Source organism: Halichoerus grypus, chromosome 10 (genome assembly GCF_964656455.1).
Source record: "Halichoerus grypus chromosome 10, mHalGry1.hap1.1, whole genome shotgun sequence".
Taxonomy (NCBI): Eukaryota; Metazoa; Chordata; class Mammalia; order Carnivora; family Phocidae; genus Halichoerus; species Halichoerus grypus.
Window position 1 is genome coordinate 127,784,282 of NC_135721.1, and position 14,871 is coordinate 127,799,152.

The window sequence follows — 14,871 nt, forward strand, 5'->3', positions numbered from 1 at the left end:
CGAGGTTTTCAACCCCTATGCTCCTAGATCCTCTATGAGGTGCAGCAAAGAGCCGACTGGATTCTGGGGTGGAGGGATGGGGGCAGGTTTGGGGGGGCGTTTGTAGCCTCTCATTGGGACCTCTCTCAGGGACCACTGTGACCACGCCTGGGGTGGGGGTGGGTGCTTTTCTCCCTGACCCTGAGCCCCACTGTGGGGTTTCCAGGAACGCGGGCCAGCTGGTGCTCTGCTGAACCAAACCCATTCTGTGATTTATCTGAGCAGAGCTTTGGTGGGGTGCAGAGACCCCCACGCACAGTCCACACAGATTCGTTCCTGGCTGGCCGGCTGGGGTCGGATCCCTCTTCTGTCGGCCTGAGGGTCATGTATCTACGATTTCATAAGAAGTGCTGGCCTTGGATGAAAATGTCAGGGGCCTCGGCCCAGTGGATCTGGTCCTGGGCTGGGGGTGAGCAGGGGGTTGGTGTTCCCCTCCTAGGGCTGAATTCTCAGAGGTGGGGGGGCACTCAGAGCTCTGAGTCACAGTCTGTGGTCAGGCTGAGGGGACCAAGGCTCAGAGACGAGCAAACTGCTCAAGGTCACCCAGCATGCTGGCCTCTCTCAGCACCTTGAGGTCTGTGGGGAGGTTGGGGTCCGGGGGGTCAGCAGGAACCGCAGGGGCCAGCAGACTTCCACAATCATTTAGGTCTCGATTTCTTCTTATGTAAAATGGGTTTGGTAAATAGTCCCTGCCTCTCAGGGCTGGGGGAAGATAGTTTCGTGATGTGCCCAGCACGCAGAAGATGGTCCTCAAGATCTGACAGTTATTCTTAGTCCCTGGGTCACCTGCCCCCCCCAATCCGCCCCCTCGGGGGCCCAGAAGGAAAGCTCTGGATGAAGACAGCTTGGGTGCAGATCCCGGGTCTGGGGGGCCACCCCATACTAGCGGCTTAACTTCTCTGTCTCAGTGTCCTCATCTGAAAAATGGGGGCACCAACAACATCACAGGATAGTGGGGAAGAAGAGTGATATTGGGGGTTGGGGGTGTGATGCACTCCAGGCTCCGGGATTTAGTCTGTCCTGAGTAAACTGACCTCACCAGGCTGGTCAAGTTGCTGACAGTCGTCGTGGTGGTGGTGGTGGGGGCGGTGGGCAGTTAAGGCCTGTGACTCGGAGGCCAACCTGGTCGGAGGGAATCTCACTTTGTGGCTCAGAGCTGTGTGATCTTGGGCCAGTCACTCAGCCTCTCTGGGCCTCAGTTTAATCCTGTTAACATCAGAAGACCCCAGGGTCATGCAGGAGAAGGCTGAGTGGGGCCTGGAGTCTAGTCCCGGCTCTGCTCCGGGCCTGGTGCAGGGCTGTACCCAGGAGGAGAGGCGCAGCCCCCCTGCCCCTTGCCCCGGTGGGCTTATGCCTGCAGGAGGGGGACCTGTGCCTCATTTGAAAGCATGAGCAACAGAAGGCCTTTTTCTTTCCATCCGTGCTGCTCCTGGGAAGCTCAGACTCGAGCCTTCAACTCCATTTCTACATTGCCCACTGTGACATCTGTCTCCCGCCCCAGCGTCTGTCCCTAGCCCCAGCTCTTCTCTCAGCTCTGGACCCACAGCCTCCTTGATCCCTCTGTCTGGAATCACAGGTGGTGTAGCGTACTCAGTGCTGAACCCCCCCAAAACTGACTCCTCCGAGCCCTCCCCACCCCCGCCGGGACAGGAAAAGGCAACTCCAGCCTCCCTGGGCTGGGCCCAGGACCGGGATCTCTGCTCCTCTCCCCTCACCCCCGCACCCACTCCGTGGGCTTGCTTTCCGATCCTTCTGCATTTCGTGAATCTAAGAGGCTGTGGAAAATGGGAGACATACGATGGGAAAAAACGTGCATCCTTGAATCAGTGAAGTGCCGTGTCCAGCATCCAAGCACTCCTCACCTGGGCTCCTGGGACCGCCTGTGGCAGCCCCATGCTCTCTGCCCGCCCTCCCCACCCTGTCCATCTCCGTCACCTCCCTGTCCCTTGCTTCCACCCTCACCCCCCACGGTCTGTCCTCCGCCTGTGGCTAGAAGGACTCCGTGAAAACCCGACTCACATCCTGTTCCTCCTTTGCAGTTTCTAGCTCCCTTAGAGAAAAGGGCAAATCTTGACAAGGTCCTACATGATGTGTCCCTTGTCACCCAGACCTCATCCTCTCCCTGATCCCCTCCCTCATTCTGCTCCAGCCTCATGAGCCTCCTGGCTGTTTCTCCAACAAATCAGGCATGCTCCTGCCTCAGGGCCCTTGCACTGGCTGCTTCCTCTGCCCAGAATATTCTTCCCCCGGGTACCCACATGACTCACACCCTCATCTTCTTCAGGTCTTCGTTCAAATGCCACCTTCTCAAATAGCAGGTCTTTCCTGCCCCACGCCAATCACCCCCATCTGCCTACCCTGCTTAATTTTCCTCCATAGCATTTATCACCAACTAATATTCTACATAATTGAATTTTTACTTGTTTGTTTCTTCCTACCCGCCTCCATGGTCGCCACCCCCAGAAGGTCAGTTTCACGAAGACAAGTGTTTCTGGCCTGTTTTGTTCTCTGCTATATTCCCTGGGCCTGGGGCCTCATTAAATATTGTTGAATGAATGAGTTTGGAGGTGTGGCTGCTGCCATACCCCTGGGCTATCTGGGAAGCTTTAGGGAGCTCTATGATCGGGAATCACCCTGGAAACTGTAGCGTGGAATACTACTTCGGCACCATGGCTGGGTCACCATGTTCTCAGTTGGGGTTTGTGGGAAACGGGGCAGCTGAGGGTCCTGGTCTTTACAGTCAGATTCCCAGAGCTGGGTCCCGATCAGGGGCTGGGGCAAGAAGGGGAGACGAGGGGGGCTCTCGGGTCTGGCTTCAGGCCTCTGACCACAGTGTCAAGTTTGTGGAGAGAAAGATCAGGAAGGCGGTGGGGTCAGTGTGGCCGGAAGTGGCCGGCCCAGTCTTCTGGCCTGAATTATCTGGGAAGAAAAATAATCACATTCCAAGAAACCCATGGCTTGGGCGCCGGAGCCACTTGTGGGGGCGGGGTGAGGAGGCGAGGGGCAAGGCTGGCCGGGTAGGTGGTGGCCCTGCCTGAGGCTCAGAGAGGTCAAATGGTCAGGTCGGGGAGACCTCAGATGGCTAGGATTTGGACCAGGCGGGGGGAGGTGCCCCCAGATTGTGAATGGCTGGGGCATGGCAGCCAGGACACAGCTCCTGAGGAGGGGAGACCACCGCTGTAGTCTGGGGTGCAGCTCGGGGACCCTGCAGCTGGCTGTCCACTCCTGTCCCCCAGACCCTGGTGGGGGGCATCTGGCCCACAGAGGGGGCTACTGCCCCTATAAGCCACTGATAGGGCCCAAGAGACCTGATGGCCCTTCCTAGGATGGTCCCGAGGCCCAGACCTGGGGAGAATGACAGAGGTTGGTAATAATAGTATTGATAAGAGCTCATATTATAGACTCTTTCCTGTACTGTCTCATTTTACCCTCACATCACCTCATGAAGAGGTCACCCCATTGCCATCGCAGGTCCCCAAGGACCTGTGGGGTCTGCCTCCATCTCACTCCTACCATCCAGATCCTTAAACACTCTCTTCCAGCCACACTGGCCTCTTTGCTGTTCTGTCATCCCATCAAACTCATGCCAGCCTCAGGACCTTTGCACCTGCTGTTCCCTCTGCCAATTCTTTCTCTAATCAGCACTCAGCTCAGATGTTACCTCCTCAGAGGTCTTCTCTGACCACACATCTAAAGCAGTTCCCTGCCCTTTCTCCTATCACATGAGCTCACTGTACTCTTTTTAGTGCCCCAATCCAGTTGGTAAATTATCTCGTATATTCATTATTTCCTTACTCTGTGTCTCCCATGCCCGGAATGACAGCAGTGCAAGGGCAAGGGACTTTTCTGCTCTATCCTCTTCTGCACCCCCACTGCCTGGCACAGAAGCAGCCCTCCCAATATGTGTTGAATGAACAAGTGTCAAAGAGACAGACATGTCCTCTCTCTGTGCCTCACTCGTGACTGGATGTGCCAACAAGGCTACCTTTTAGGAAAGATCTCATTTCATCCAGGCTGGACTCCAACACAGGATGGGTTGGGGGTGCTTCTATGGCCCCCAAATCACGGCCTTTCTCTGAGGGCAGGGCTGATGTTCCTGGAACCTCCTGCCCACTCCGGCCCAGGGAAGTCAGATGTCAGCTCAGCTCCCCCTCTCCACCCCATGCCTCTTGACAAGCCTACGTGGACTCTGAGCCAGTTTGTAGAACACAGACAAGGGGGCTCAGGCCAGATGTGGGGGGATGTCTGGGGCTGTGCAGGGGCCCTGACAGCCAGAGGTAGAACTGGAAACTCATTCCCAGCCGGCCTACTACGTCTGAAGCCAGAGCATGTGTGGGAGAGGCCTGAGATCAAGCTGATGAAACCAGAGCAGGAGCACCTGGACTGGGTCTGTTCATTCATTCATTCATTCTTCATCAGGCATCGCCCCCGTGCCCAGCACAGCACATCTGTGTGTCTACTTATCCATCCGTTCAGGCACTGTGGACTTTTAATGTGATGATGTGACATACATCTTCCTACCCCAGGGCCTTTGCTCTTGCTGTTTCTTTCACCTGGAACTGTCCACCCTGCCAGGTTCTGGGCACGTCAGGCCCTTCACACACTTGGGAGTCACCTGCTCAGAGAGGCCCTTCCATCCCCTTCATTTACTTAGGTATGTGCTTAATGCTTCAAAAATGACATTGTCCATTGTCCATCTCCCCCATTCAAACAGCTCCGCGAAGGCAGGGGCTCTTTGTTTTGTTCCTGGCTGTGTCCCCAGCAGAGTGGTCAGCACAGAGAAAGCACTTGGTAAATGCTTGTGGATGAATGCTCTCCTGGGAAAGCTCAGGGATGGGGGTGGTTCCTAAGCCAGAGGATGGGGTGACCTGCAAATTGGGGCCTGGAGGGAGCCTGGGGGTGGGGGGCAGGTGCGGAAACAGAGGGACATGGTTTTATCTCAAAATGCCTTCCTCCAAGGCAGCATTAAAAGGTAGATCAGAGGTGGCAAGTGGTGATTAAAAGTTAAAAAAAAAAAAAAGCCTTTAATCCATTGCCACCATAAAAATTGAGATATTTTACTAAATCCTGATGTCTGGCTTCTCTCTTGAAAAATCAAAAGATGTGGGCATCCTGAGCCCATATTCCAGGGGCAAATAGGTCAAGTTTCCAGTTCGCAGCGGCCCCCATCAGGCCCTTGGGGCGTTTGGGTTTGTGACCGCCCCAGCCAGAGGCTGCAGGAGTGTAGCTAGGGTGCACCAGGGGTAGAGCTCCTCCAGGTACGGGGGAGGAGGTTGCACACCCTCTCCCCGGGTTTCCTGCAGGGCCCCTTTTGCCCAATGCACACAGGCAGACGCCTGAGAGCCCAGCTTAGAAGTGGTTCCTCCCTGCCACATCTGTCCCTGGGGCCGGGCTGGGAACCGAGGTGTGGCCCGCCGCGCCGGTGCAGCGGTCCGCAGCGCGCGGGCGCCCTCTGCTGGCCCATAGCGGGCGTGCAGGTCTGAGCCAGAACTGGGCACCAAGGGTCAGGAGACCTGGGAAATTTCTTTTCTATTCTGTTCAGTAGCTAACTAACGTTTCCCGAGGGTTTGTTGTGTGCTGAGGACCGTAAGAATCCCACTACACGTAAAACCTCTGGTAATCCTTAGAGCAACCCTGTAGAGTGGATACAGAGAGGTTAAGGAGCCAGCCCAGGGCCACACAGCGGGTACACGGATGAGCTGGGGTTGGCCCACCCAACTCCTGGCCCCAGGCCCTGCACTGGGGTCCGGTGAAGTAGATTACGTGAAGATCTCACCTCTGCTCACACATTTCCATCTACTCAGCATTTACAAGCTTCACCTGGAAGGGCCAAACTCAGCCGACTCCTCCACCCACTCACCCACCCATCCTGCTGCCCAAATGTCATTTAGTGAGTTCATGGCAGAGGCAGGTGGAAGCGTCCCAGGCCATTGAGACCCTCCCCTCCCCCAGCTTCTCACTGTCCATGGCTGGAAGAGGAAGGCCCAGGTCCAGCTCTGAGGAGTCAATTCACGTGCTCATTTAATGTGTTCTAACTTCGGCATTGCTTTTCGGTATTGGGGGGCACAGCAGGGAACACGCCAGATGAGGCACTCACCTGCCTGAGATCCACTCCAGCGAGGGAAAGAGGAATAACTAAACCAATACAACAGATTGTTAGATATTAGTAATTGCCAAGAACAACACATAATCAGGTGATGTGAATGGAGAAGGGTGGGGGCTGGGAAGGCCTCTCTGGAGAGGACACACATGAGCTGCTGTCCTGGGGCTGGGGAGCCGGCCACACAGAGAAGAGCGAAGGCCACTCCAGGCTGGGTTTGTGTGTGGAGACGGGGCACAGCTGAGAGCCCAGGATGCTGGCGGTGGCTTGGGCTGGGAAGGTAGTGGTGGATGTGAGAACTGGCTTCCAGAAGCACGATGTTTCTTAGGGCACCTACTCATTGGCATGAGGTCTGTGCTTTTCCAAGCACCGCTGGGGGCAGGGCACACAGGAACACACACCCCGTCACGCAGCAAGCTCTGGGTGGGGTCAGGAAGCCACTCTGCTGACCACGTGCCTGTCCCCTATTCATTTACGGGACTCTGAGATAGGCCTTGAGCAGGGACTGAAAAGGTCCCCAGCCGACCACAACGGAAGGGTTTCCAATTTGAGCTACTCGTACCACAGGGCCCTTGATGGCTGGTGAGGGTGGCCACCCATCAGCCAACCCGTCAAGTACAGTAGACCTGTTTATGCTTCAGATGCCCGTCTCGGACAGTGAGAACTCCTTTAGGTAAGGCACTTGCACGAATCAGTAGGAGAAAGGAACAAAGAGGACACGGTCGAGAGGGAAAAACCAGGACTTTTCAACTTGAGAAGACACACCCTCACCCATGAGAACATGCACATGAAACTATGGGACAGCCGCTCAGCTCAGAGAGGGGCAGGCAGGTGAGAACGGGCCCACGTCATGTAGCAGCCGGAGGCCTCACAGTACGATCAGAGAGACGGAGGGGGGCACCTGTCCCCCATTGTTGATGGAAAGGGGTGAGTTGATGCGTCTCTGGCAGACAGCTTGGAAGTCCGTAGAGGGAGAAGCCCACTCCCAGGACTTGACTCCACAGATGTGCACCTGCACGTGCATGTGCGCGCACACACAAATGCGTTGCAGAACATCAGGGACCACCTCCGTGTCCATGAGGGCCGGGCCACCCGGGTGGGGGCAAGCCATGTACTGGGTGCTCAGCAGCTGTTCAGAACCGCACGCTGTTCCCTCCGTGCTGCTCCACGGCGACCTTGAGAGCCTGTTTGGGAGGAAAACATCCAGGGCAAGAGCGAAGTGGAGACCACCTTCCCAGTTACGCTAAACACAACGGTGGGAAGGAGAGATGAGGAGAGGACGAGGGAGCACGGGTCTGCACACGCGTACTGGATCTCAGAGAGACCCACAGCCCAGGTGCTGGTCTGGAGAGGACGGGGTCAGAAGCGGGAGAGGACCTCACCTTCCATTCTATTCCCTTTCTACTGTCTGAAGTACTTCCTAGGTCCATGTATTCTCTTTCGTCAAGACAGAAATGGGAGTCTCCAGCTCAGGTGTGCAGATGAGTGTCTTTCGCAGGGGATGTGATGTGCCGTCCGTCCTTTGCCACCAGCGTGGCCATCTCCTCTGCCCTTATCACAACTGACAATACAGTCTGCTTCTCACCAACTGGACACTTTCACATCTTAACATTTCTGGATTGGGACATTCCTTATAATCAGGGTCTCTTTTTTTTAAAAAAGATTTTATTTATTTGACAGAGAGAGAGAGAGAGAGGGCGCGTGTGCACGCACAAGCAGGGGGAGCAGCAGAGAGAGAGGGAGAAGCAGGCTCCCTGATGCGGCACTTGATCCCAGGACCCTGGGACCATGACCTGAGCCGAAGGCAGACGCTTAATGACTGAGCCACCCAGGCGCCCCAATCGGTAGGGTCTTACACTTGTAACTGACAGCATTTTTTCTTGGTGGTACATAAAATAATGGTACAGCTCAGTGGACTGCATGTGACACAGTGCAACCTGGGTCTGTCTCCCGTGGGTCCCGCAGCCACTCTGGTTTCTTAGAACCTCCCTCCTGTGCCCCTGGTGCTGCCCCTGCTCTGACCCCTGGTATGTCCTGGGGGGCAAAGGCCACCATGATCACCATCTCGGGAGGGTCAAGGTGCAGCCGGTGACAGAGCCTTAGGGCCGAACAGCTCTCCCGTGGCCTGCCGGCTGCATCGGCACTTTGTTCTACACACAGAATGAAAAGTTGGTCCGTCGACACACTAGTGTTGGGAGATCTCACATAAAAATCTGCATTGTCTGTCTTGCAATCAAAGAGCTGGCATTCACTGAGCCCACATCCCTCGCACACGTACCCATCCCGCCCCCGCCTGCGCGGCATCAGGCACACGCCCGAACTCCGTGTTCTGGTTCAGAGTGAGACCGTGAACACACACTGTGTTGTCTCGCGGCAGCTAGACCTTAGGCTCTAGCACGAAGACCTCCCCTCCTCCAAGGTCACCTCCAGGCAATGTGAGGCGGCTTGGACTAAAAGCAAAAGCAAGTAAAACTTCATGTCATCCCAAGAAAGCCTTCAAGATCCATCCAGGTACCATGTGTACAGCTCAGCGCTATGTAGTCGGCACGGCCTCCAGCCGGCAGAGGATGACTCGCAAGCGGCAAAGACGACCTGCTTTCACAAGCTGCCCTTCCTTAGAACTTCCTCCTCTGCTGAGTAAGGAAGGGGAGTTCCCTAATGTGACGCCCCAAGGGGTTCTGATGACGGAGTAACACGGAGCAGGCACGAACAAGGAAGGGGAACGTGGCTGCGTGTCCACTAGCTCCCTGGGAGCAGGGAGGGGGCACAAAAGGGCAAGAGGCCGAGCAGGGCGCCCTGACAGGGCGGACAGGGCTGCAGCCCGTGGAGTCCGTGCCATGGACTCGACACCATCACAAGGCACCAGTGTCAGGGCTGCCCCCACCCAGAAGGCTCCAGGAACCTTCCCAGCAGAGCTGAGACGAAGCTCAAGAGCCCTCATCTCGAGATCAAAGTCCAAGGTCATGGGGTAGTGGAGACCCAGCATGGTTTGCTGTTGGTGTATCAGAAGGGGTGCTTCCTCTCCCACTCAGATTACCCTGGAGACCTCCGTGCACCCCTACACCCTGCAGGTCTACACAGTGAGAAAGAACACAAGTATCTTCTCTCAAGAGCAAAGACCTGGCAGGCGCTGGGGACTGGAGGCGTGTGAGCTGAGGCCACCTGGTGAAGCAGTGCGCTTAGCCCCCGGATGAGTGCTTCTTCTGTGCCCTAAATTGACGCCCGGACGGCAGACATACCTGTAAACCCATCAGCAACAATGAGGAGCAAATCACATGACTCTGGGACATAAGCACAAATCAGACTCCATTATCACAAGACAGTTCCAGCTGATTTTCCAAAAGCTCTGAGGTCAGTTCTGTGTCGCGCACTAAGAAGGTGAAAGGTGCACTCTAGCATTTCAGATGGCTCTTCTCTCTGGAGGTCACGCAGCCCATGAGAGCTGCCACCTTTAGAGTTAGCCCTGAATTTGCCTTGGGGTTTTCCAGGAGCATTTTGAAATAATTTTAGAACCTCCCCTGTCCCTTCCCTCCCTCGGGGGAGCTAAGGACTAAGAGTGAAGAACCCACAGCTGGAAGGCAGTGATTCACTCCGGAGGCCTCCTAGGGACCCATATGGCAGACATTTGGGCAGTGCTTTCTGGAGGGTGGCCTGGTAGGAACAATCTTGCTCCACCCAGGCACCAGGTTCTGACATGTGAGCTGGCCCCGACAGCCACGAAAGAATGGCCTGGCTCCTGGCACAGGACACCAAGGTCATGCCTGCTGGCAGTTGGGACCACAGCAGGAAGTTCAAATCCTGGATAAAAACAACCACAGACACGTTTCCACTCCGTACACAGTAGGTAGTAGACAAACTGTCAATTGTCAGGCAAAACTCGTCTCCAACACCAGAAATCCATGTGAAAGTCCTATATTTCCCTTCCCAATAGACTACTAAATCCAGCTGGTAAGTAGGTACTAGAGGGGACTTAATAGCTGGAGTCCCACAAAGCTACTTAAAGGAAAGACTCCCCCGCCCCCGCCCTTTTCACCGTAACCTTGTCGGACAGGGGTTGGCAAACTGTGGTCCATGGGCCAAACCTGGCCCACTGCCTGTTTGATGAAGAATGATTTCTACAGATGAACATTTACAACGGACTTGATATATCATACAATGGATTTGATAAATCATACAATGGATTTGATAAATCAGGAATACTAACTTTAAATTCCAGTAAGCAAAATGTTATCCTCTAAAAAAAAAGAATTCCATTTCTCTCATTAGTTGACCTGTAACATTAGAAAAGAACTATACTCAATTACTAGATTTTGAATTCCATCAATAAACAATTTTGTGGAAATCTGTTTTCTCTCACTATATAAATATTTACATAGTACCTTTAATTTTGCCTCTTGGCTCACAAAGCCCAAGTATTTACTTACTTAGGTCCTTGGAGGAAAGAGGTTTGCCGACCCCTGATTTAGGACATCAGTTTGAATCCCAAAGCATCTAAAACATCAAAGTCTGTTCCTAAATTACATGCCAAGAGGAAGAAGGGCACAGCTTCTTAAATATTAACGCACACTTTTTTTTTTATTATATTAAAATCAGGCAATGGTCTGACAATAAAAAGGCTGCTTATGGAATACTGTTATGTTCAACTTTACTTACAGGATGTTAAATCCTTAGAACTAAGGTATCCCCCAGAAAAAGATTAATGGAAACATCGATTGCTTTTCAGACTTGATAGTTGCTGCTTCAAAAGGTGGTTTTATACAAACACTAAATTAAAAAAAAAAAAAAAAACTTTAGAACACAATGAATCGCTTTTATTTCGGTATGCATCCATATCTCAGCATTTAGTGGTCCTGAACAGAAAAGTGGAAAAATGCAGCAATTTGCCAGGAAGTCAAGCCCGCCAATTTCGGGGATCTGCTGTGCACACCGAGTTCTTTCTTAATCCCTGCTGAGGACCGTGGGAAGCAGCAGCACCAAAACCAAAGTATGCACCGAATTCAAGGTTCTTTTTCGTTCCAGTTGTCAGATTCCAAACTAGACCCAAATGGATTGTAAGATGACCACGTGAGAACCCTGTTTAAAACTTCAATTTTTAAAAGCCAAAGCAATTACAGGAAAAGAAAACAATTCATTCAGAGGGATCGTGTGTGCTTACAAGTGTCTTCTGTGGCCTTTCTCCAAGTTTAACCACCAAGCACTTTGAGAGCTGGCAGATCTGAGTACCCCTGGTGACTGTTCTTTTCACTTTATCAAAACCTGAGCTAAAAAACCGCATCAGCTGACGATGACAGCAGAAGGTGGCAGGGCTGAGGACCCAATATTCATTCCCAGGCTGGTGGAGAGTGAGTAAATGTGGTTCCAAAACTAAATGAGGGAAGTCAGAGACTCTTTCCAACCTTACCTGATGGCTTCTGGCCAAAGCAAGGAAGTGTCGTGGACAGTGTTGGGTGGTAATGGTGCAAAAAGGGTCTTGAGGAGGAGGAAGGAAAAAGCAGCACCCCTCGATTAAGGTGGGGGAGAAGATATGGGAAAGCCCTGAATTCCTCACCAAAGGCCAATTTCAGAGGGGAGCAGAGGGGGTTACAATCTATGCTTCGGCCAAGGGTGGTCATGGGAAGTGGAGAAAGGATGATGGCTTGGAGGGGGGAGGGCATCATTTAAGACTTAAAAAAAAGAAACCAGGGGTGCAGCCGGAGCACCCCCGCACACCCAGCAGTAGTCCCACAGGCTGCGACCTGAAACCTTCACACCTACTCTAGCAAGCCACCCCAAGCTGGAGGGCTGTTGCAGGGATGGAGGGAGGGAGGGAGGGAGGGAAGGAGGGGAGGAGGCAGGGAGGCAGGGGGAGGAGAAGGGGAGAAGGCAGAGACCCCAGGCCATGTAATCAGCAGCAAGGTGATTGTGTGATGTGTCTTTTCACAGTTGAGTTAGATGTGCCCCACCGGTTATGATGGGAATCAATTTAAATATACTTTCCTGATCCCAGAAGTTCAACTATGTGGACAGTGGTTACACTTGACAGGATGATTTGTTATAGCACAACTTATATATTTCAAATGGACAAAAAAATTAGTATCGTTTACAGTATCTTAAGATAAATTGCCTTTGAATGGGAGCTTCCTTTCCAGTACTTTGAGGTCTACAAGACGTATCTAGAAAATGTACTACTGTGGAAAATGACTGCTTAAATCGAATGGGGGGGAGAGGGGAGGGCCTGTGGTTTCTCTTTTTGATTAATTGCTGTAACACTGTCCTTCAGGCGGCTGAGGGAGTTTCATGTTTTCTTTAGACATCATTAGGCGCCGGAGCTCTTGCAGGACAACTTTGATGCTATATGAATTCTGCCATTTTGCTAGCACTGATATGGCTCTTGGGTCCACCTACGAAAAGGCAAACAAAAAACTGTCAGGCTCTCAAACAAATGCATTGCTATGTGCTGGAGTAAAGCTGCAGATAGGAGTAAAATGCATTTTTCCAGTTGAACATGCCCATCACACAATGGTATCTGATATGCAGAAAATAACCTGCGTGATCCCTCCCTCCGGTCAGTCTGTGTTTCCTGGTTTGTGTCCCAAACCCTCACCATTTGGGAGAAGGAAACTATGGATAAGTAAAGCCACCCTTAGAGAAACGGCCCTGACACTTGGCAAGAGTCCAGCTGGCTCTAGAACAGTGACCTGCTCTCCTGGACGGGCTGCTATGGCTCAGGGTCCTTTCTCAACGCCACACCCAGGTGGTGGATGCTAACGGCGCACAGGGCAGTAAGGAGCAAAGGCGAGCGGTGGCCCAGATCCACGCTCTTGTGACAAGGACCTGCCTCCGAGTCACACTCTCAAGTTTGTGCAGCAATTCCCAAAAGAAATCTCCCAAAGTGTGGGTCGAGTTCTGGGTTCAGGACTTTTGGTGGAACTCAGATGCAACATGAAACACTGAACACACAGCAACAAGGCTCATCTCTTTTTTGCTTTTCTTTCAAGTCTTCTGAATATCTCAAAACAAAGGCTTAGCTCACATGATGCTTAACGTGTAAAACCCTTCAACGCTCGCTGATCTCCCCTTTGAACAAGAGAACAGGTCTCAAAGGCTCAACGCCTTTGGCAAGAAACCTATGGAGGAAGAATTTATTAGCATCACTTCGATTTTGTAGTATTTACTACTGCCACTACTGCCTTCTTATGTCAAGTGAGACTGGTTTTCCATTTATGGTAATAAAAATAAATTTAAAAAGCAAGGCCATTAAAGGAGAAAAAATAGCATGTATCGTAAGTAAGGCTCGGGAAGTATGAGTATGACCCTGGACAGGACTTTGCAGCCCTGTGCCGCAGGCTCCCCATCTCTACTTCATGAGGGTGCATCATGAAGACAGAATGAGCTCCTATCTCAAGAGAGCCGCACGGTGTTGGCCCGGAGTGAGTGTGGCACGAACGATGATTTAAATATAGCTGGGGAACAGGCCCTCACCCCGAGTCTGCGTATGTTCATACTGCAGTATATTTCAGCATCAAACCACCAAGAAATATATGGACTTAGGGCCACAGCGCCCCTGATGTTTAAGTACAAAGCATTTCTCAACCCAAAGGAACAAGTATGGGCAGGAAAAACAACTTACCACTCCATTAGAACTATTAACTCCATTCATATTAATTTTTGTTACAAATCTTACAAAGGGGGGTGCTTCTGGGTATTTAGGTCCACATTCTATTTTAAGGCTGTATATTCGGTTTTCATAAATTGTCTGGAAAAAAAAGGTACAGAGACGTCAGGCAATTACAAACTGTGAATTCAAAGGCAGATCTTTTGAAACCCCATTTATTCCTGCCTGCAGAACTGGTGCACGTGCTTCCTCTACACAGAGGCTGTCTACCTGTTACCCGTGAAGTCAGTAGTAACTAGTCCCCACACTAGTGTCTACGAACTCTTATCTCGGGGGAATCCAAAGAAAATTTACAACAGTATCACTGAAATTTCAAGTTAGTGTTATGTAAGTCCAACCAGATGGACTTGTTTGTACACTAATTTCTCTACTTTGCAGACCCGTCCTGTGCTCTGGGCAATGCTGTGTAAGAGGCATTCTTTACTCTGGGAAGCCACACTAAACGTTTACTCACACCAGGGTCATCAGCCAATGCATTCACTACCACCATGTGCAAAGCACAGAACAGGCGGCTCTTTAGAAGAACTTCAAAATGAAACACAAGTTAGGGGGTGTGGGTGCAGATACGAGGGCCGCTTTCCCACCACCTCATTACTCTGGGGCTGTGTGCCGCACCATCTCTCCCTGCAGGCTTTACATCGACCTGAGAGATTACAGCACGCAGTGGGTGAGGCGGGCAGCCACGGATGCCAGGCCCGCAGAGGAAAAGACTGTCCTTCTTCAAACGCCAACCGCGGCTCTGTCGAAAAAACTGGAAAGTCCAATCCCCCACGGCAATGAACTTTTCCCTTAACTTCCACCCGATGAGCAGAAATTGTGCTGTCGGTAGCGGCTGTTCCATCTGCCTAGAGCGCCCTGCCCCCCCCCCCCCGAACTACTGCACATCCATCAAGACCCAGCTCAAGCATCACCTGCTCAAACGTCACCCAGTTCAGTCATCACACAGGTTAGTCCTCAGCTTTCTGTCCTACATGAAGTGGCAATGTTATCATTTACGTGTCTAAAGACCACCCTGAAAGGTGACGTGTCCCCATTAGGTTGGCCCCCTCGAAGGCAGGGCAACCCACCCTCCAATGGG

General features: G+C 52.3%; 1 protein-coding gene across 4 annotated transcripts in view; it reads right to left on the minus strand.

The window, feature by feature from the left end:
* Positions 1 to 10,928: 10,928 nt before the first annotated feature.
* Positions 10,929 to 14,871, minus strand: part of UBE2V1 (ubiquitin conjugating enzyme E2 V1) — a 32,768-nt gene continuing 28,825 nt past the window's right edge. For 3 of the 4 annotated variants that reach the window (XM_036064665.2, XM_036064666.2, XM_036064668.2), the window contains 2 exons: positions 13,749 to 13,874; positions 10,929 to 12,519 (listed from right to left, as the gene is read on the minus strand). In XM_036064665.2, the coding sequence (XP_035920558.1) occupies positions 12,373 to 12,519; positions 13,749 to 13,874 (273 nt within the window). In that variant the 3' untranslated portion in view covers positions 10,929 to 12,372. The remainder of the gene's footprint in view (positions 12,520 to 13,748; positions 13,875 to 14,871) is intronic. The other variant, XM_036064667.2, reaches the window with a different exon arrangement.